This window comes from Microtus ochrogaster, chromosome 24 (genome assembly GCF_000317375.1).
Source record: "Microtus ochrogaster isolate Prairie Vole_2 chromosome 24, MicOch1.0, whole genome shotgun sequence".
NCBI classification, from domain to species: domain Eukaryota; kingdom Metazoa; phylum Chordata; class Mammalia; order Rodentia; family Cricetidae; genus Microtus; species Microtus ochrogaster.
Window position 1 is genome coordinate 33,895,593 of NC_022024.1, and position 22,888 is coordinate 33,918,480.

The 22,888-nt window shown below is 47.4% G+C and overlaps 1 protein-coding gene across 1 annotated transcript in view; it reads left to right on the forward strand.

Moving 5' to 3' along the window:
- The window catches only part of Stab2 (stabilin 2), a 135,569-nt gene that overhangs the window by 4,894 nt on the left and 107,787 nt on the right, over positions 1-22,888 (forward strand). The window contains exons 3-9 of the mRNA XM_026784626.1: positions 552-667; positions 10,016-10,101; positions 10,828-10,897; positions 13,643-13,738; positions 15,719-15,844; positions 16,191-16,387; positions 17,895-18,028. Coding sequence (XP_026640427.1) covers positions 552-667; positions 10,016-10,101; positions 10,828-10,897; positions 13,643-13,738; positions 15,719-15,844; positions 16,191-16,387; positions 17,895-18,028 — 825 coding nt within the window. The remainder of the gene's footprint in view (positions 1-551; positions 668-10,015; positions 10,102-10,827; positions 10,898-13,642; positions 13,739-15,718; positions 15,845-16,190; positions 16,388-17,894; positions 18,029-22,888) is intronic.

Genomic DNA, 22,888 nt, shown 5'->3' on the forward strand with positions numbered 1-22,888 from the left:
GTCCTGACCTCTAAGGGCTGACGTCACGTGTTGCAGGTGTCCTGACCTCTAAGGGCTGACGTCACATGCTGCAGGTGTGCTGACCTCTCAGCTCATTGAGTTGTATGCATTAAAAAGGTTCAGCATTTGTATGTTAATTATACCTCTATACAGTGATTCCTTAAAACATCAAAAATACAAAGTAAAATAAAACAAAAGAGCCAATCGAGTTTTTTATTTGTTTGTTTGTTCTAGCATAAATGAACGACAGGCCAGTCTTCCACTCTAAAATGAGCAGCATTCATGAAAAATCTTGGTGTGCACACATGTGTGCCAGCGTGCACGTGTGGTGTGTGTGTGTGTGTGGTAGTAATAATTGCAGCTGGGGTGCATACAACCAAGTGCTCTTCTTGGCCCTTATCAGAAGAGTACAAAACATTCTTTGTAGGAAGCCACGTAATTTTAACCTTGAACTTTGGTAGGCTCTTAATAGGAGAGGAGAGTCATGAAAAACATGCCCTCCCTCAGGGAATTCATGGGTTAACTGATGCATGTGCTTGTAATTCTCCAAGGTATTCGATTGAGATCAATGCATACTCTCTGTCTGTCCCGGGATGCCAACATATATGTAGGAAGGACTACCTACAACCTCAATGCTGCCCAGGCCACTGGGGCCCAGACTGCATGGGTAAGTGACACCGTCTTCGGATTTTGAAACTTGCTTCTCCGGTTCATGGAAATATGACAGGAAGGAAGGCCAGTGATAGAAGAATGTGTATATGATTTCGAGACATGTAGAAAATCTCTCTTTCCCCATCAGCTTTTAGGCAGGAATCTGCTTGCTACAGTTAGTGAGCTCTCTTCAGAATAATCCCTTGGAACCAAGCCTACTGGCCTATTCCTATAATTCCAGTACTCCAGAGACTGAGGGGCAAGAGAATCATGATTTCAAGGCTGACCTGGGCTGCAAAACAAATTTTACACCAACCTAAGATATATAGCAAGATCCTGTCTCCAAAGAGAAAAGGAGACAATGAAAGAACAAAAGAAAATAAAGAACTTTTATAAATCACAAAAAGATACAATTGGGAAAACATACATATATCATATACACATGTATCATGGAGATCATATGTTTATGTGTAGATGTAACACATATGTATGTATATGCATATATGAAAAGGCAATGTTCGAGGAGAGAACATTGGGCAGTTATGACACCAAACATAACTTTTCTTAAGAAGAAGCTTCATCACAGCGTCTCAAAGAATGTTGCCATTGTCTTTATCCATTATCAAAACCTCATCGCCCTCCTGATAGACCAGGAAGAGCCTCTATATTCGCTTTTGCCTTTCTGCCTCATAAGAACTAAAGCGATGTCACTATTGACTGGCCATGGAGTGGACAAGAACAAGCCTTGTCTGAGATGGACCAGGAAAGTTAGTACGGCATGTGCAATGGGAAGATGGCAGGCTACATCTGGGCTACGTGAGAGAATATTTAAAATGCATATTTAAAATAAATAAAATGGTTCCAATCTCTGAACCCTTGTATTCACTGTTGGCATCCTCTACAACTCGAGCTGCAAGAAAGACTCAGATCCTTAGCAGCTGTCATGTTGTGCCATGTGCTAGCAAATATGGCAGGGTTCTCCACCAGGATCAACAGTGCTAAAATAAATTAAAAAAAAAAACTCTTTTGTGAATGCTCAGGCATTTCCTCTGAGAGCAGGTCCATGGCCAGAGAGGCAAAACATGAAAATGGATGCCTCTCATCAATTCTGTTGTTCACCAGTGAGGCCAAAGGGTACTTCCCTTTATCTTCATGTCCCAAACATGCCAAGTGTCACAAAAGGCTTCCTTCCTTCCTTCCCTCAGCTCAGGAAGAAGATAATTCCTTTCCTTTACCGCCTGCTTTAACCATGCCCACTTGTGACCATGACAGGCCTGATCTTGACTATCGCTTTACACTTCCGCAAGGACAAGGCCAGTTCGGGGCTGCTGACACAGGTCCATCCCTCTAGTCTGAGGAAGCATGCTCCCATCCCCCTTGTGACCTTGCCTTGGAGGCAGAAGGGGTTCCCGCTTCCTTTACGATGTGACAACAAGCACATCCATATCCATCCGCAGCATCCCTGGCTAACTGTGAAAAGTGCTTCTATCATGTCTGGTTCTGGAGATAACTGATCAGTCCTGCAAGCTCAGAAAACACCAAAAGCAAAGTAAGGGGGAAAAAACAAATTACCCATCATCTTCTAAAAATAAGAATAAGGCATGCACTCTCACCGAGGGGAAAAATAGCTTCCTACCAGAGAAGACGCTTTTATTTCAATTCTATCTGATTCACCCTAATTAAAATTGCTGCCACTTTTCCAGACATGTGAATAGAGAATCATATTTTTAACTAGGAAACTTAATCACACTGGAAAAGAATCTCGCTCTGTAGCTCAGGCTATCTAGCCCTCATTGTATAGCCCAGGCTGGCCTTGAAGCCCAGGCAATCTTTGTGCCTCCGCCTCCAGGCTGGTCAGCTTACAGACCTGCACCACTGCATCTGGCACTGAGTAGCTAATATCCTACCTGACATGGAGTCCGCCCTTTATTCAAATTTAGTCATGAATGCAAAGTTTTTGTACAGCTCAAGTAGCAGAATTTGAACGTGGGCAGAGGAGTCACACACATCAAAGCTTGGCTGTGATCCTAGCAATCCACTTCAAAGAGAAACGGCCTCTTCAAGATTTGGTTAATTGTATGTGTATGCTTGTTCGTATGTTATATGTGTTATACAGGCATGTGTGTTCGTCTGTTAGAATTTATGCACACCACATGCATGTAGATGCCCACAGAGGCCAGAAGAGGGTGTTGGATCCCCCCCTGGAACTGGAGTTACAGGTGGTTGTGAGCACCCAGGTAAGGGTTCTGGGAACAGAGCCCAGGTCCTCTGCAGAAGCAGTAAGCACTCTTAGCCGTGGGGCCATCTCTTCAGCCCCCAAAGGAGAAAGGATTTCAGTTTTTCTCTTTCCAGCTCAGCATTGTGATATTCCACCACGAGACCGGTTTTTGCCCTGGTGTTTACACTCCCCTAGTTCCCTTCCCACTCCATAGACCTTGCTAGGCACCACATGCTGTGCAAATACAAAACAGATCTGTGGGTCAAGAGTCGTTCTCTTCTGCCAAATTGTATAAGCTCTGTGGGATAAATAACGGAGGAACTTAGCTGGCGTCTGTTTTCCAGGCAGACAGTTCCAGCTAGAGCGATGTTTGGAATATCAGGACATGTCTTCAGCTACTGCTGCACAGCGAGCTAAAGCTGCCTGGGCTCAACAACCCCTTAGGAGATAAGGCTCCAGGGAGGACGCCCGTCTCTTGCTGGGCAAGAAAGACATTATCTTATTTTAAGGCAACAGCCCAGCTGGTGGTTTGCTGACAGTTTACAATAAAAGCCTTGACCCAGAGGCCACCCACCAGTAGTGACTGAAGAGAACCTTGATAATGACCTAAAATTGTCTCATCAGCTACTTCAGCCCCACAAGACACCACAAAATGTGCCCCTGAAGCGAATTCTATGCCTGCTCTCTCAGGCAGGGTTGCTGAGAAGGCCGATTTTGCTATCCGTGTTCTCAGTGGGGCCCCCAGGTGACGCGGAATGATTGATTTCAGATGCAGGAAATAAATGCTTGCTTTTGCTTTAATAAGTAGTTTTCATGTGTCATTGAAAGATCCCACGTAGGTTATCAAATGAGGGCTTTTTATACCCCCATATTCCTGCTACCTTTTTTTTCCAAAGCTCCTTTCAGGATTGGCCAAGCCATCAAAAGCAAGCATTTATTGATCACCTACTGTATGCTGCTCATAGTCACACATAGGTTAGGCTTGCCTCAGGTCACGTATGCCATAGTCCACAAACCCTGTACATCACAGGTGAGCAAGAGAGACTAACACAAGGATCAGTGTGAGGAATCAGTTGTACAAGGATCCCAGGAGAGAAGGTCATGACCTTGAAGATCCTGCCCCATGCCCTGTTGCCTGCCTAATCACTTCCAAAAGGCCCTGCCCCCTGGCACTATCACACCGAAGTAAGGGATTTGACACCGAATCTGTGGGGGACACATTCCCTAACAAGTGTTCAAACGAGTGAGCCGTAAACTGGATCAGGAGAAAGCAGTTCCTACAGAGAAAAATGTCTCATTTCCTGCAGAGTGGTTGATGCTGGGGCTTTAGGAAAGCCCCTCAGGGACAAACATTTCCACCTGGCCTTCATGCTCAGCACAGCTGAAGGCAAACATCCGGAAGGCCAGTGGCCTGAGCAATGGAAGACCACTCATTAAAGACCGACCCTGACTGAGTCTCCTCTAGAAGTAAGCCTTGCCTGTTGGTCCCTTCTGTCCTGGCTAAACCTTATTTTATTTAGTTTCTCCTGAAAACACAAAGATAAACCATTACCAGCAGAGAAAGCCACACTAAACACTTAACAAGCAGTATATGAATCGATTGGCTGAGTCAGTGATTCGGAAAAAACCCGCAAACTAGGGAAAGGTCTAGATAAACAACCATGCAGAGAAGTCATCACAGCTGAAGTCAGAACCAGCCAGAGTCCTCTGGAAAGCTCCCGGATGTGTGGCTTCGTTATCCGGCCCTCTGTGCCTCAGTTTCCTTTCAGATAAAATGATAATAATAACCAGTCCATGTTGGCTGCAGGGGATAGTGCATACAATGTTCAGGATCTAGAAGGAGAATAAGAACCATAATAATAATAATAATAAACAGAAGGCAAGGACTGGGAGTGTGGATCAGTGTCAGAAGGCTTCCTAGCATACACAAGGGCCTGAGTTCCACCTCTGTGCCAAAAACGTACATGGATAGATGAGAGAGAGAGAGAGAGGTGCACAATAAATGATAAATAACTACACAGATGCCTGATGACAGTTAGATGATAGATAGATAGATAGATAGATAGATAGATAGATAGATAGATAGATAGATAGATGATAGACAGATGATAAATGTAGACAGTAGATAGATATAGATAGATGATAGATAGATGATTGATTGATGATAGATAGATGATAAGTGAATAGGTAGGTCGATTGATTGAATGAACACAGATAGTGATAGGTAGATGATAGATATCAGGAGCATCATCAAATAGAAGCAGATGAATAAAGAAACCCTTTTAAAAACTACATTTGGCTCCTGGCTGGCACAGTTCTAATTTGCTAAACAGCTGATTAAACACTGAATTCTTTCCAGACACTCACATTCAGGCACAGTGATATCACAGCACTTAACATGCGGAGATACAGAGACCAAAGGTAGGAAATGTTTAAATATACACATGTCGGGAGAGAAACGTAGCTTAGATGGTAGAGTGTGTGTCCGGTGTGAACAGGGCCCTGGAACTGGCCCTGTGCACTACAATAAATACATCAACAACAGTTTCTGACTCTGAGAACTGTTTCCAGGCCAGTGGTATAAACTACAGAAAAAAGACACCATGTTCACCGAAGAAAGATCAGTACTGACGAGAACACTGGTTACCTTCTCCTAACCTGACACTGAGGCACACGCCCATTCTAAGGCACATTTTCTCATGGATTCTGCAGCCATAATTTACTTACAGTAAAATTCTTACCTAGCAGGATGTATTCACTTAATCTTTTTTTAAAAAAACTTATCTTTCTTTCCCCCAGTATGTGTGTGTGTGTGTGTGTGTGTGTGTGTGTGTGTGCGCGCGCGCGCGCGCCTGCGCCTGCACGTGCGTGTGGTCTGCACTGGTGTCTGCATGGGTGAGCACAGCTATGTGGAGATGAACATGGAGATGTTGGGAGTCTTCCTCAGCTGCTCCCCACCACTGAGGCAGAGCCTCTCCGCTAATCCAGGCATCACCCATGCAGATAGTCTAGCCAGCCAGTTTGCCCTGAGGCCGCTGTCTCTGTCTGTCATGTGTATGGGTTCAAAGGATCTGAACTCCAGCCCTCACTCTTCGAGGCGAGAGCCTCTTCCACCGAGCCACCTCCCAGGTCCAGTTCTTCACTTGTCATCCAGTGTGGTAGCCCACGCCCTTCAGCTAAGGTGTTCAGACATTTTCCACGTAATCCGGCAGACTGGCATCCACTACTTCCTGCGCTTGATGCTGTGTGCACTCTGTTGCTTCGTCTCCTTTGTCGTCCTTCTGATTATCTCCTATAATCCCGCTTTGTCTTCTCCACTATTCACGTACCTGCTGTACTGTTTAGTTTGGGGAGTTAAGCCTTCGCTTCTAGGTGTGTATAAAAACGCCGTTCATTTTTTTGCTGTCTGCCTTCATACGACGCCACCCTGTGCCCAGGCCTCCACAGCATCACACCTTCCGGCTCTGAATCCCAGGCTTGCTGCTCTAATTTGCTGCCCCTTCCGGCAGCGTGCCAGAGCCCCCCAGCACGGCACCAACAGTCTGGCCTTCACCAGCCATTCTTCAAATGGCTTAGAATACCGGGAGGCGATTTTACACCTAAGCTCATAACGACACCTTCCAGCATCTTCCATCCCTCTGTGTGGCTCTAGATCTCTGTCTGCTGACAGTTCGCTTCTTCCTGGCCAGTTAATGGCATTTCTCTTTCAGCTTTTGTATAACTGAAAAAAAAAAGTCCCTGTCGTGCCTTTGTTCTTACAGACACTGTTGTTTTAGGTGGGGTTTTACATTGGCAAGGGTGCCTTTGTTCTTACAGACACTGTAGTTTGAGGTGGGGTTTTAGATTGGCCACGGTGGCTCTGTGTTTTAAAGATAAATATTCCACTGTCCTCTATGTGGAAGCGAGCCCAACACACAGAAGCCGTTGTCATGGTAACTACTCTTTTATCCGCACGTTGACTCTGACTGCTTGTAAGATGTTCTCCCTGATTTGAAGGAGTTCTGTGGCGGTGTGTGAGAGTTTCATCGCGTGGACTTTGCTCAAGGTTTTTTGTGTGCTGGGAACTGGATGTTAGCATCTCCGTTATGTCTGGGAAATGTGAATTTAAAATGTCCATGTCTTTTCTCTTTTCCCCTGGACACTGTCCTGCAGCTCATTCATGTTCCCTTGCTGTGTCCAGCATTTCCCCTGTTTCATTTTTGTCTTCGCTGTTTGTCTGTAGGTCGAACATGTTGTTGTCAGCGTTCGAGTAACCACGAATTGGAGAGGATTTGACTCAAAGGCTGTGCTTTTGCCTGGAAGCTTTCGGCTCGGGTTTTATTTATGTCTTTCCCTAACACGCTTTTCCTTTCTGTCCCTCTTGAACATATGGCATAGAATTGTCATTTTCTCAGTCTTTGTCTGACACAGGCATCCTTTCTGTTGGTTTTAATTAACTAGTTTTTCTCTTCATTACTCATGCCTAGCTTTTATTGGCTTCAAATATTGTAAATTTTACTTTGGTTTGGTGTTTGATAGACTTATATCTTTTATGTTTCTTAGATGTGGGAGTAGGGGGTATAGATGTGTGTGAGAGAGAGTGTGGGTATGTGTTTATGTGTACATGTGTGTGTATATGTTTGTGAGTGTGTGTGAATATGTGCGTGGGTGTATATGTGTATAAGTGTGTGCTTGTGGGGGTGTATATGTGTATTGTGGGGAGGAGTGTGTGTGAGAGAGTGTGTGTGTGTGTGAGTGTGTGTGAGTGTGTGTGTCTGTGTGAGTGTGTCTGTGTGAGTGTGTCTGTGTGTGAGTGTGTCTGTGTGTGAGTGTGTCTGTGTGTGTGTGAGAGTGTGTGAGTGTGTGTGAGTGTGTGAGTGTGTGTGTGTGAATATGTGAGTGTGTGACTGAGTGTGTGTGAGAGTGTGTGAGTGTGTGTATGTGTGTGCGTGTGAGTGTGTGAGTGTGAGTGCGTGTGTGCGTGTGTGTGAGTGTGTGTGCGCGCGCGTGTGTGCGTGTGTGAGTGTGTGTGTGTGTGTGTGAGTGTGTGTGTGTGAGTGTGTGTGTGTGTGTGTGTGTGTGTGGTGAATCACATGTGGGACTCAGAGAACAACTTTCAGGAATCCGTTTTCTCCCTCCATCACGTAGGTTCCAGAAATTAAATTCGGGCGCAGGCTTGGCAGCCAGCACTTCACCAGACCATATACTTGTATTTTCTTAAGTTTTCTTTGTAGGTTTTTGCCTCTGATGAAGCCCTGGCATCCTTAGCCATGTCAGGGGTAAATGGACTTATCCCAGACCAGGAGAGATCGTATGCAAAGCCTCATGTGGATATACACACATGTCCCGAGGGTTTTCGTGGTACCAGCTTAAGAAATCTCTGTGCCTCTCTCCTCTCCATCTTCACCTTCAGCTGGTCTTCTTCAGGCAAAGGGTAATAGCTTTAGCAAGGCCTTGCTTTTGCGATCTGGCCGTCCCTGTCCATTGAGGCCAGTGGAAACCAATCTGTCCTCTCAAAATTAGACTGTGTGGAATAAATCCTGAAAATATCCAGTAGGGGGAGCTGCGGGCACAGGCCGCCCTCAGCCAGTGCTCAGCTGACCTGCAGAGCAGCAACCTCAGCTGAGGCCCCAAACCTTGCCCTCCCGACGGAGACAGGTCTACGCACCCCCTCACTTATCTTTTCCTTTCCTCGATTTTTTTTTCCTGAGCATTGTTAACTGTTATCATGACAACCCTAAAGAGAGAAAATACCACAGTATCCACTCGTAATCTTAGAGTTTTGCATTACTGTAACCTAGCTTTCCAGTCCCAAGAGCACTCTGCTGGGGGAACAGCGTGGAACTTTACCTCAGAGCCAGACGCGAGCTATACCAAGGGGAACAATGTGGAATTTTACCTCAGAGCCAGAAGCGAGCTGTGCTGAGTGGAACAGCGTGGAACTGAACCTCAGAGCCAGACGCGAGCTACGCTGAGTGGAACAGCGTGGAACTTTACCTCAGAGCCATACGCGAGCTGTGCTGAGTGGAACACCGTGGAACTTTACCTCAGAGTCAGACGCGAGCTATGCCGAGGGGAACAGCGTGGAACGGAACCTCAGAGGAACCTCAGAGCCAGACGCGAGCTGTGCTGAGGGGAACAGCGTGGAACTTTACCTCAGAGCCAGACGCGAGCTGTGCTGAGGGGAACAGCGTGGAACTTTACCTCAGAGCCAGACGCGAGCTATGCTGAGGCGAGAGAGGGCGTGGTTAGCAAAGCTCAGCTGGGATCCCAGTTCAGAAGATTCCAGTCGCCAGTCCCTCACATTACCAGTGGCTGAACAATCTAGACAAGCCTTTTCTCTCTCTTCTCTTTCCTTTCTTCCTTCTCTTCTTCCACCCTCCCTTCCTTTCTTTCAGTTTTTCTTCAAGGGATAGAGGCGATACTAATATACCAACATCTCATTTTCAAAACTGACTGTCAGTGTCACATGGACCAGACAGCTTCTTTTCCCCTCACGGTGCAAACATTTCTGCCACCTGTGTCATGGTCCTGGCCTGTCTGGTTGCTCGCTGAGGGTCCATCGCAGTAACGTCCTGAGAGAGCCATTAGCATCTTACAGAGAACAGCCTTTCTCTGTCTTTAGAAGTCACTTTACTTAAGAACTGCTTCTGTGGTCTGGATATTCGCGTCCTGCCCCTATGTGGCCGGCTGGTTTTGTTACTAGAACAAAGCCCCCGGAGGCAGCCTAACTGTATAAAAAAGAGAAGCTTGTTTAGCTGACAGACCTGGAGTTGAGGCATAGGGTTGGCAGGGGCTCGGCTCTGGTGAGGGCCATCTTAGCTGTAATGCAGTGTGACAGAAGCTCACAGGAAAAAAAGAGATGACATATAGAGATTGGAAGCCAGGGGCGGTTTCAGTTTTTAAAAGAACGAAATCTTTCTGCGTGATTCATGATGACCTTGAACTCACTGTGTAGGTCCAGGGGGCTTCCAGCTTGGGATCAGACCAACAGGATCTTCAGTTGTTTTTTTGTTGTGTGTGTGTGTGTGTGTGTGTGTGTGTGTGTTTGTCCCTGGTAACTAACACACTAAGTGGCACGTGCCCGTAGGTGCATGCCTTTGCAGCATGCCTTTATTTGCCCAGTCTGGAATGAATGAAGAAATCTCATCTGTTTGATGATTCCAGAGTGCCCAGGAGGAGCAGAGTCACCGTGCAATGGCAGAGGCACTTGCGATGAAGGCATGGAAGGAACTGGAAGCTGCTCCTGCCGAGTAAGTTCAGAGAGCTGCTCCACCCCTGACATGCTGCCTCCTCCTTCCTACCTTTAATCCACCTCTATTACAGCCCCACAATAGAAGTCACTGAGAGTAAACAGTGTTAATAAATTGAATTTGCAATGTGAAACAAGACAGCCTCTCACCTTTACATCTGCCTGTCAACCGGAGGACTGACCCACTGAGGTCACGTCTATAAAACTATCTTATGAATCCATCTATGGCTACAAAGTTGTCACATCTTGCTACTGTGAGCTGCTAGGCTACCCAGGGCTGACCACGGGCCTGTGGCTTTTGAAGGATTTCTTTATCTAACACAATTGACTCGTGAATCTCAAACTGTGGGAGAATTAAACACAACTCCTTCTAAAGGGGACTGAGTTCATCTCCCTTCAGAACAGCCCTGGAAGTGTTTTGGCGCCACCCTTGGGTAAGATTGTGAACAGGCTGTTGGCACTTACCATCTGCTTATACATGGTTGGGCTGGTGGCTTTCTTCTCTAGAGCTCTAGACCTTTAGCAAAAGAAAATTTAGAAAACAAAAACAGAGCTGGACATAGACGAAGACTTCAAGAGGCCTGAGGAAAGAAGGTCCCAGGGGAAAGACATATTAGAGAGGCAAATGCAGGCCAGACCATCAGTGGGCTGTCCATGGGCTTTCTGGCTAGCATAGGAGTTCCTTGGGATGGCCTTGAGTCTGATGTCATCCACCTGTGTTTTGCAGGCCGGCTTTCGTGGGACAGCCTGTGAAACCTGTGCAGCTGACAACATGTTTGGGCCCAATTGTTCCTCAGGTAGGTCTGGCTGATTTTTGTCCATTTAATGCATTGTGAGGGTTTCAAGTCCCCGGGGAGGGTTAATTCAGTTTTTAACAGGGGTTATTTCTGGCCTCCAGCAATGTATGGATTTGTGTTGTTTTAAGATACTGATTGTCTTAGTTTTCCGTTGCTGTAACAAAGATCACGCAAGTGGAGTGTTAGCTGAGAGGTTGGTGCAGCCCATAGCTTGGGAGGCAGAAAGTGTATATGTACACTTTCATTGCACAGTCTTGTGTTGATGGGCAGCTAGGTTGGTTCCATGTCCTCACTCTGAGAGTGGAGCTGCAATAAACATGGCTGAGCAAGTGTCTCTGGGGTAGGACATGGAGTCTAGGAATTCACCCAGGAGGGGGATCACAGGGTTATATGGCACATCTCAGAAATTTTTTTTTTTTGCAAGAAAATCTATAAACACATAAATACTTCAGCCCAGTAAGTTCTTTGGCATGTCCCACAATATATTTCTCTGGCTGCGGAGAGAAGGCATCCTCATTCTGACCCATGGGCTTGTTGAAGGCAAGACTCCATTGGCTTTTTCTCTCCGGCAGCTTCTATAGGGTTGACTGCAGGGGACGCAGCTCTTTGTCAGCCTCTTGAACAAATGAATGAGTGACCCCAGTGACACTATCCTGACCCAGAAGCACAATTTCCAAAGGTCACAGGTGAAAGGATTGAACCCTGGCGGAGCTCTGGCTCCAGGACTGTTATCTAGCCCCTCGGGGTGACAACACAGCCAGGCTCTTACTGTGTCCCATGGAAGCACATGTTAGGTGGGCGAAGGAATGGGTAACCATGGCAACTGGCGATGCCCCAACACGAGGCCCGAGGAGCTCGCAAACTCCTCTGGATGCCGGTGTGGTCTCACCCCATGGGGTGTTGCTCCCAGGAGGGGGCACTCCTGCCTGAAAGTGGGGCAGCTCCACCAGGAATCGTCTGTTTTTAACGCTGACTTTTCCCTGCTGCCAGGACGCTCCTTTACCAGGCTGTTGTGGTTCAGAGTTACATCCGCCAGCGGCTTTCCTCTCTGCCGCCCGCACCAGAGATGCTCGGTGCCTTGTCAGGAGCCCAGCGCAAAACCCGCTCTCTCTATGTAACCCCTAAATCAGCCCTTACTGTGTGCCCGACAGTCTAAAAAGAGGTTTCCCACCCACAATCTCCTCTAGTCCTCTGCACCTCTGGAAGCTGACGTCATTTTCTGGGTAAAGGAGCCAGGGTGACAGAAGACCATGTGATTAGCACAGTATTCTCAGCAAGGCAGTTTACTGGCTAATCGTGAAAGAAGGAAAGGAACGAACCAGATTCATCCTGTACACCTAGAAATCAAACGTGTAAAATGCAGTGGCGGATGGGCTGGCAGCAGACTGGGGACACTGCCACGTGATGCTACTGCAACCGTCTAGACAAAGCTTGGGAAGGACCCGGTCAGGGACAGGACCAGTTAGACCGTGAGCAGGATGTCAAGGATGGAGATGCAGACACAGAACACGAAGGATTTGGTGCAGTTTTTGGTGTTCAGAAAACTTTAAACTTAGTAGCTCCTAAGTTTCTAATATTTTTTTTTTTTTGCTGTCGTTAAGTAAGTATCTCTTTGTAATTGGGATTCATTTGAACTTATATGAAATGTACTCACCTGTATCAAAAACATGTACAGTAGGCAGAGCAATGACCCCTACCCCACAAAGAGCCATGTCCTAATCCTGGGAGCTGTGAGCATATCAAGTTACGTGACAGAGGACAATAGGGTTGTGAAGGGGTCAGGGCTGCTAACCAGTCGGTTTGGTGTGACGAGATTGTTGATGGACAGGTGAGTGCAGTCTGGTTAAGGGGGGGGGGGCATGGAGGAGGTAACCATAGAGACAAAAGTGTGAGAAGGATTTAGTTCACCTGGAAGTGAAGAAAGGGGTCATGAGCCTGGAAACAAACATGGGATTTGTCTAGAATCTAGGGAAGGAAATAGAAGATTCCAGAAGATACACAGTCTTTCCGCAACGTTGATTTTAATCTGATGTGATGTTTCGTACTTCCCACCTCCAGAACTATGGAGTGAACTTGGACTGTTTCAGGCTCCTCCCCGGGATGGCTTGTCACAGTAGCAACAGAGAACTCACACAATGGGCTTCGTGGTTTTAGTATTCTGGGGGCTGGCTGGAGAGTAAACTGTGTAACAGATGAGCCACCAGCTGGACACTGGAGGGTTGACCGTTTCTGTCGAAGCCCCTTCCTTGGTCATCCATGGCCTCTCACTGGGCTGAGAAGCCATCTGTTTTAAGTAGAAGACAGGACACAGTCATTCCGGGCCCTAGTGGGTTACTTTTCTTTTCTGACCCTTGCATTGCCCCTTGTCTTTCAAGAAGTATGATTTGCTTACAGAGATGTCAGATGCCAACAGGGGGAGCTCTTCTCTTCATACCAAGACTCTTAAGTCCTGCGGTAGGGCTATCCAAAGGCAAAGCCAACAGCTCAGTAGGGAAGAGAACCATGCTTGAAGATCCATTTCCTTTCTTAACAGTGTTAGCGCAGGTGCTATGGTCCACCTCATGCACTGAAAATCCTTACTCGAATAAAAGAGAGACGAAGCCAAGATTCAAACTGGGCCTCTCTGGAAGGTTCCTCCACCTCGTTGTACAGAGTCTCGGAAGGGCTGCCTGAGACCGTGACCCTTCCTGGGTCCTTAGGAGCCATCTCTGTGAGCTATGACCCCACCCCATCTTCTGCCCACAGTGTGCAGCTGTGTCCACGGTGTGTGCAACAGCGGGCTCAATGGTGACGGGACCTGTGAGTGCTTCTCTGCGTACAGGGGACCCAGGTGTGACAAGCGTAAGTGACTGTGGTTCCTCACTGCTGCCCCAGACCGAAGAGATGAGGGTATTCCACGTGGGGGGGGGGGTGGAAGGGATTGCCAAATGTTGTAAGAGGAGACCAAAAATTAAGCAAACGTGAAAAAAAAAAAGAAAGAAAGAAAAGCTAAAGAGAAGAGAAAAGGGAGGGAGGGTGTTGTGGCCAGAGCTGTGCTGTGGGAAGGCTGAGCAAGGAGGCAGCAAAACAGGGAAGGGAGTAGAGAGGGAAATATTCAGGCTGGGGGGCCAAGAGGGTCTATCCTGTTAAGTTAGTCCTTAAAGGAGACAAAGTAAGCTCTCAGTTACAGAAACACATGAACAGCCGCAAGAGAACTGTTTCCTATGTGACTTGCCCAAGGGCACCAGAATGGCAGATAGCACGGGGGTTCAAAGCGCTGGGATCCGTGGGAAATTATTTAAACAGTCTATGACGCTGGGTCCAGTTAGAAGATGAAGAGCAGGGGAGAGATAAACAAGGGGAGATGGTGGGAGACGAGGACGCTGGCGAAAGAAACCTCAGAGAACTCTAGGACGCCTGGAGTCCTAAGGAAGGACCTGGAAGGAGGCAGCCATCCCCGTGCCTTGTTAGACACGGTAGGGCGGAGGACTTGAAAGGCAGAGAAATTGGCTGTTTTGCCCAGGTCGGCATTGGTCCACAGTCTCCTGAAAGTCACGGGCAGCCCTCTAGGGACCTGGTGAGAGAGGCTGGTGTGTCAGGGTGCAGGTGGCAGGTTCACCTAGAGTGTTCAGTATCTCTGTGGGGAGGGGTGTGGGAAAGTGAGCACTGGGTCCATGCCAAAGATGCAGCATTAAGGAGGGAGGGCGCATTCTGGATGCACCGCCTGGGCAGACATCCCACTGAGGATTGTTAGCTGCCGCAAGGGCAAATACGACAGAGGCGCCACACTGAACCCTTTGCCCCGCGCGTCCCAGAGCTAAGCCTGCCTGCTACACTATCGCGCCAGCGCCCTCTACTGGCAAGTAACCACGCCAACACGTAAAGCCAGACTGAAGTCGGATGACCACTCTGGAGCATGCCTTTGTTCGGTTTTGATTTCTTGCCCATTCTGTTTCTCAGTTTGCACGTGGATTATGACAATCTGTGTGGGCAGAGAGGAATGGCAGGGAAGGCATGGATTCCTGCCAGCTGGGGGAGGAGCGCTGTAGCCCGACTTTTAGGAGTTTACCTTGAAGGGAGGATTCTGAGAATGGGTAGATAAGAACACATAAAACAATACATCCAGAGCATAGCATTTGTAAGAAAAAACAAGCTGGAAATAATCTAAATGTTGAACTTGGATGAATAAATTTTGCTACATCCTAAACTTCTATATGAAATAAACAGCCAGCTTCTATATGAAATAAACACACACACACACACACACACAAACTTCAAGGGTTTAACATAATGGTCCTCAGGCCATGTGCCAGGGAACCACATCAAAGCCATGAGTACTTTGGGATTATTTAAATTATTGGGAGAAACAAGGAGAGTGGAAACATGTACCTGACCCATGCCGTAAGACCTACTAGCCTGGGGTCATTCATAATTCCATAGCTTAAGCTACATTTTTTTACATGACATAGTATCTTTGCCCAGCCATCCTGTTAGTGGTTGTTGGGGTTAAAAGTAAGTCCCAGAGCTGGGGAGGCAACTCCATGGATCAGAGACCTTGCTGTGTAAGCATTGAGGACCTGACTTCAAACGCCCAGAGTTGGGTGTGGCTTGTGCACATGGGACTCAGGCACTGGGGGACCCGACGACAGGAGGATAGTTGAGGCTTCCTGGCTACAAGCCTAGCTCCTAGCTCCGAGTTCAGTGAGAGACCCTAATTCAAAAAATATGACTACGTAGCAAGTTTTCAAAGTCTGAGTCACAGGAGGTCCCGTGTCAAAACAAACATGCCAACAAACCGCTTTATCCCGCTAATGGGAGGACTTCTGTCACTTTCTTATGCAGCCATCCCTGAGTGTGCGGCCCTGCTCTGCCCAGAGAACTCCAGATGCTCACCTTCCAGCCAAGACGAAACCAAACTCAAATGCAAATGCCTTCCCAGTTACCAAGGCGACGGCCAACACTGCAAGCGTGAGTAGGAACCTACTCTTGTGTTTCTGTATAGTTCAGAGAGAGATACACAGAGCTCTGGCCGAAAGCTTGGTGGTCTTCAAAGCTTGGCCAACGCTGCTTCTGTAACCAAGCACACACAGAGATGACGTCAGCACGGCATTCACGGTTACAGTCCCTGATGTTCCCGTGTGATCTGTTTGGTGGAGCGGGGTGGTCAAATGGGACTGAAGTCTGCATTTCCTCCTGAACAGGGCCCAACTGCCTTTGTGCCTATGACACGTTTGAGCCACTGTTCCCTGGCGGCATGTTTCTCGCTCCTCCGCCTCTGAGAGCGCTAACTATCCACCTCTCATTGTCTCTCAAGCCATCAACCCATGTTTAAAAAGCGTCTGCCACCCTCACGCGAGTTGTACCTACCTGGGACCAAATCGCCACCATTGTTCGTGCCAAAAAGGCTACCGCGGGGATGGCCAAGTGTGTCTTCCGGTAGACCCCTGCCAAACAAACTTTGGAAACTGCTCTACAAAGTCTACGGTGTGCAAATACGATGGACCTGGACAGGTGAGCTAAGAACACGTGGAATTTATGTGCAGTGCAATTTCTAATTGGTCTTAATGATTAAAACCCTGTAGTCAATTAGCGGGGTTAATGATGAAAGATCAGAGAAGCAGAGTGGTCAGCTAGGAGTCCTTACCTCTACTGAGTCCTCAGACTGAGTGCTCAGACTGAATGCCTTGATCTCCTGTCTCCTCCTGTCTTTATTCTTCTCTCCACCCAGCCACTTATCTCCTCCTCCCTAGTGCTGGGATTAAAGGCATATGACTCCCAAGTACTGGGGTTGAAGTTGTGAGCCATCACCCACCTGGTTCTGTTTCTCTTTGAGACTGATCAATTTCGTGTAGCCCAGGGTGGCCTTGAATTTACATTGATCTGCAATCTGCCTGCCTCTGTCTCCCGAGTGCTGGGAGTAAAGGCGTGTGCCACCACTGCCTGGCTTCTGTGACTAACTAGTGTGGCTAGCTCCACATTCTGATCTTCAGGCAAGCTTTATTGTTAAAGCAAAAACAAAATACCACCACAATGATGTATGTGTTCAGAAATAGAGAAAGGAGCCCCAGTCACCCAAACCACTGGACAGGATGCGGATAGAATTCAAAATTAGACTAGATTAGTTTAACCGAAGTTATACAGATCAATCAACATCCCCCTTCAATTCTCTGATCTCGGAATTATCTTTTTAGATTAAGGGAGACCCTGGGAGTCCAAAAGGATGGGAACTGAGCAAAAGCCAGTAGCACTGGCAGGTTGTAGGGACTGGGGGTATCCAGGGTGAGACACTATCCCTCTGAATTATGTTATGACCTTAAGTGACTTTAAAAAAAAAATGCCCTGGCCTAGAACCTACCTTACTAAGGGAGAACAGTCAAAAGAGTCCTGCCCCCTGTAAGACATGTCCATCAAGTATTTAGTGGATGCTGACTGTGGCCACTCCCGCCCATCATGTCCATGTGGAGGATTGCTACACATGACGAAGAAAAACTCAGTTTTTGTACAGAAGCAGGACATTGCATCACCTCGGACTTTCTATCTTGGTGTTGTGCATATTTTGAATCGCAGCATTCTTTGTTGGATAAGGTGCGTAGCAGCATCTCGGTCCTAATATGCCCGTTCTCCTCTTGTGACAGCGAAAAGTTTCTCTAGAGATCATCCAGGTCTCCTCCTCCACTGCAAACTGGTGTTCTAGAGGAATCGTGCCTCCCATCTGAATGACAGCCTCTACTGACCTGCAAACCGTCTAAAGGGAATTGTGGGGGCAGGGGTTAAGGTTCAGGAAACAATAAAACTAAAACTCCAAACTTTACACACAACAGTTATGAGCTTTCTAACAGGAAAGTCACAAAACCATGACTTAAATTTCGGGAAACTTTGGCAAGGGTTTTGGGGAAGCTCACACTTCAGTCCTGTTTGCTGTTAGCTTGTGTGGGAGAATATTACACAGAGCTTAAAGAACAGCAGCTGATGAAACTAACCAGAGTCCAATTTGGTCTTCTCTCCCTGCGTCTTAAAGTCTCACTGCGAGTGTAAAGAGCATTACCGCGACTTTGTACCTGGAGTGGGGTGCAGCATGATCAACGTCTGTGAATCAAACAACCCGTGTCATAAGAATGCAAACTGCAGCACGGTCGCACCAGGCCAAGCCCAGTAAGTCTCCTCCATCTCACTAGGTCTGTCCCAGGTGGCGGAAGTGAGAACCAGCTAATGTGGGTAAGCTCCTTGAAGGAGAGAAAGCATTTCTTAATCAGCCCTATATCTTCTCCAACGCAAGCAGTGGCAGCCAGGAGCATAGTACGCGTTCCCTAGAGCTGCTTAATCAATGAGTGTGTCGATGGTTCTTTCCTTCCTGATGATGATGAAAATGCTCTGAGCGATGACTTGGCCCAATATTTGGGTTTAAGGGAATCGAAAAGGGAACCACTGTGCCTGGGGAAACAAATGGCTGTTGGGGTTGCGGCAGTTAGACCACTAATGTACCCTTCTCTTCCAGCCTTCTGGGGACAGTGCTTGTGGGCGATACAGAGTAAGACTGGGGGAAAAAAAGCGGATAAGCGTGAGAAGCTATTTCGTGGATACCAAGTTTTAGAAGAGGTTTACCATGAGGGAAAACATTTGTTTGTAAATTCCCAAAGCATTGTGGGAGGGGAACAATGAGGAGAGTTTAAAGACCCGAGGTTTAGCTGGGCATGGTGGCACCCACCTTTAATGCCAGCACTTGGTAGTCAGAGGCAAACATATCTCTGTGAGTTTGAGGCCAGCTTTGTCTATAGAGCAAGTTTCAAGGCAGCCAAAGTGGCTTAATAAGGCCCTGTCTCAAGAAAGAAAGAAGAAAAAAGGGAATTAGAAAGGAAGGAAGGAAAGAAGGAAAGAAGGAAGGAAGGAAGGAAGGAAGGAAGGAAAGATTGGAGGAAGAAAAGGAAGAAAGAGAAAAAAGGGAAAGAAGGAAGAAAGAAAAAGGAAGGAAGGAAGGAAGGAAGGAAGGAAGGAAGGAAGGAAGGAAGGAAGGAAGGAAGTGAGAGAGAAGAGAAGCAGGGCGAGAAGAAAAAACAAAGAAACTTGAGGTTAACTTGTGGCTTTGGTACCTACCCAGTACGTGCCTCTGGAAAGGGGCATCTCGTGTTTGTGCACACAGAAGTGGCAGGGACAACATGAGAAAATACTGTTGTGCAAACCCTAAGCCGGGCTGTTGTGTTTTCACCAGGAATTGAGCAGAAGCTAGCATCCACATCCTTCCCCCCTCAGACGATCTCTCTACCACTTAGTTCTCACAGCCACCAGCTTGGTGAAGGACTGGTGTGCCTCGCCTGTCATCTCAAAAACATGGTTACATTGAATCAAGCAATCAGGAAACTGTTTCTCTGCTTCCGGGGCCAGTCACTTCAGCTTTCTGGAGATTTGTTCCTTTAAAATCGGGTCTTGAGTATGCAGGGTTTTTCCCAGATGAATTTAATGATCACCACACTCTCTGTAGATAAACCCACTAGATGCGGATGGAGTAGCAGACTTGGCTATCAGGGCTCCTGGGCTTACCTCACAACTCCAGCACTTAACCTCCAGGAACTGATATTCTTAAGCCATAAAGTGGGAGGACTGTGTCTCCTCTCAGGGCTGTGATGAGGACCAAATAAAAGTATCTTCATTTTTCCTTAGGCAGAGACTGACATAGAAATAACACGCTAACCACAGCCATGCATTGAGGTACACCGGCCTCCCCAAGACATGTGTGGACACATAGGCACAGCCCTTCCTCGGAGAAAGAAGTGAGAGATAAATCAACCAGCTTGCCCATTTATTGCCCTGCTAGAAGGTCTGAGTAGACCACCTAATAGAATCTCTCTCCTTCATATTCACAAAGAGAGAAATATACAGACGGAACAGCGTGAACTTCCGCATAACCTGGGCTTAGGGTGTTCGGCAGAACTAACGATGAATTTTAGGGCTGTGTGTGTCATTTGTCAGCTTCCCAACCCTCCTCCTCCCCAGGAAATAAGTCATCTTCACCTTAAAGAAGACGAGATAGAAAGTCTGGCTGGGCAGGGCTGGAAAAAGGAGGAGCCATAGATGGCCCTAGGGCGATGTACAATAGTTGATCTGGATTAAAGGATTTGTTAAACCTAAGCCTCAACACGGCAAGTTTCTGCAGACTCTCAGACGGTACTGTCAGTCACAGGAGGTCACCAGCTGGGAAGAAGGGGCTCAAATGTAGGCTTGGCCACTCACTGCTCAGGTCTTCTTGGAGAAGTCTGAACTGTAAACACAGTCTCCTTACCTGATGGGAGAGCAAGAGACCATGATACCTTTCCACGAAGAGCTGGCTCCATTTTCCCCCCTACACTCTATTTTTATTATAACTAAAAGAGCAAATGGCGCCATTCTTTTGGTGGGCTTCCCATTCTACTTCCAGTGAGGTGGGAAGTAAGTAAGAGGCAATAGGTAGAGGAGAGAAGCTTCCTCTGACGTAATTCATTTCAGCTGAAAAGAAGCCCAGCCGGACAGAGACACGCTGAAGAGGCAGCGTGAAAACAGCAACTTCACACTCCAACCACACAAAAGCACAGCAGTAGTTGAACGTTGATGACGTTCTGGATTCTGGATCAGTCAGGTTCCTTTTGTTCATTGTCCAGTAGGAGGGGGCTTGCAAGTGCTCCAAGTCCCTTTCCTAAGAGCGCTAATCCCATCAGTGAGGCTCCACCTTCAAGTCCTAACGTGTCCCCAGCTCCTAACATACCACTAGGGAGAGTTCAGCATGAGAATTTAGGGAGGGACATAACCCATCAGTCCACGCACTGTTCTGTGCCACGTTATTCTTAGCTACATGCGTCCTGTCTTCTCTTCCATGTAGAAAAACCTCCAATATGTACGTACACCTGCGTCATGTGAGTTGGACACACACGGGTGCTGTGATGCTCAGCTGGTGTCTCTTGTCCTCCCGTGTGCTCATCCCTCGGGGCTCCCTGGGACACAGCGACTCTAGCATTTCTGGACCAGATCTGCGATGAGCGATGGGCACACCTAGAGATATGGAAGCCCCCAGTCTCCGTTTCCTCATTTTAAAATGGGGCTAAAGAGATGGATCAGTAATTGAGAGCACATGCTGCTCTTGCAGAGGGCCCAAGCTTGGCTCCCAGGACCCGTATCTGGCAGCTCACAACCACGTGTAACTTCAGCTCCCGGGAATCTGACACCTCTGATATTATCAAACACGTCCCTCAAGTATACACACCCACAGACACACAGAGACACTACACACACACACACACACACTCACACAAACACACACAGACACACAATTTACACATTTAAAAATTTAATAAGCTTCTTAACAGCTCTCACCTCCTATGTGGATTGTGTTAAATTAGATAATACAGAATTCTCTTTGGAGCACTCCTGGCCTAGGAGTTATCAACAAATGCTAGTTATTACTATCGCAAGGCTGCATCGTAGTCACCTTTGCTGTTAGTGTCTGTCACTGTCTGAACAATGGGATGAGTGAGCATTTGGAACGACTCATGAATCAACGAAGGAATAAAAGAAAGGAAGGGAATAGCCGGCCTGAGACCCCTGGAAGAACCACACTAACTCGGCTCACACAGCATCCAGAGGTACTTACGTCAGTGAATAACATAAAGCGCGGATGACTTATAGGTGTTGTTAAAGCCTTACGATAGTGGAAGATGTTTGTACTCAATAAAAAACCCGTTCCCCAAGGAGGGGAGCAGGTTCCGCCGCTTTGCGCCACAGGAAACCGAGACGATTTAAGTCAGAAAACAATCACAAAGGCGTGGGCTTCGGCCTGAGGGTTAAAGTAAAAATTAAAAATAGTTACGTCTCCTACATTCCTCAGTGCTGAGGCCATTAAGACAGGATTCTCATTCCCCATGAAATAAACCGTTGGCCTCATAAGGACTTGCGGAGAGAGACATCCTTAGGAGCTGGCAAGAGTTCCACATCGCGTCCTGGCAATTGTCTTCAGATGCACCCCGTGTGGCTTGCACCGAGACCAAACCTCTTCGTGGAGGGCCGTATTGCTTCAAAGAGTATAATCTTTAAATTAGCTCCCACTCCTAATTAGTGTGGTGTGGTCCTTTACGGTCAGATAAAGGGTCAGTACTACCAGGAGGGGAAGCAGACAGAGGAAGAACGTAATAGCCCTTGAAAAGGAAACAGTGTGTGACATTGTACAGCTGTGTCAAAGAATTCGGAAAGCTGGGGCAGGAGGATTGAGAATTTGAGACTAGCCTGGACTCCATAGTGAGATCCTATTTAAAACGTGTATCGGTTTAGTGCTTCCGGCGCTGACGGTGGGGCTCAGTTTCTGTATATCGTCTGTAAGGGAAGGGACATGCCGGCAACAGGTTTCCCTTTGGAGGAAATTGCTTTGAGGTTCAGTGAAGGGCAGAGAACAGAACAAGAGGACAGAAAGACCAGGGCCAGGGTTGCAGTCCAGATGCCAGTGTTCTGAGGGGTTTGTACCACGGACTTGAAAATAGAGCTGCTTTCCAAGAGCGCAGCTGGGTCCACGAGAGTGTAGTGATTCCCTGGGATACAGCCCCAACAGCATCGCCTCTGTGTTTGGTGGGAACCTAGCAGTACGTCTGCGGCTCCCGTTGGCTCTACTCTCTGGAAAGTTCCTCCCCTTCCTCCTGTTTGATTTCGCTCCTCTCCCGGATCCTACTCAATCTCACCTCCCTACACACTTTCTCGGCTTTAGCTGCCACTCAGAGCCTCCGCTCCTGACTCAGAGCCAAGTGCTACAGTTTCAGGAATTCCCCAGACTTGTTGACACCATGTTAGTAGTTTGAAATTAGCCAAGGTACAATGATAAACCATGGAGATTGCCAGATGCTGTCTATCAATGCTTTCCAGCCAGCCCCTGGAGAGACAAGGATTAGATGTTTGCCTGCATGCTACAGCTAGCATATCTTCACATCTTCTTATGAGACTGAACTATTGCATCAAATCTCTATGGTTTCTCTGGCTCCTCAGACAGACAGACAGACAGACAGA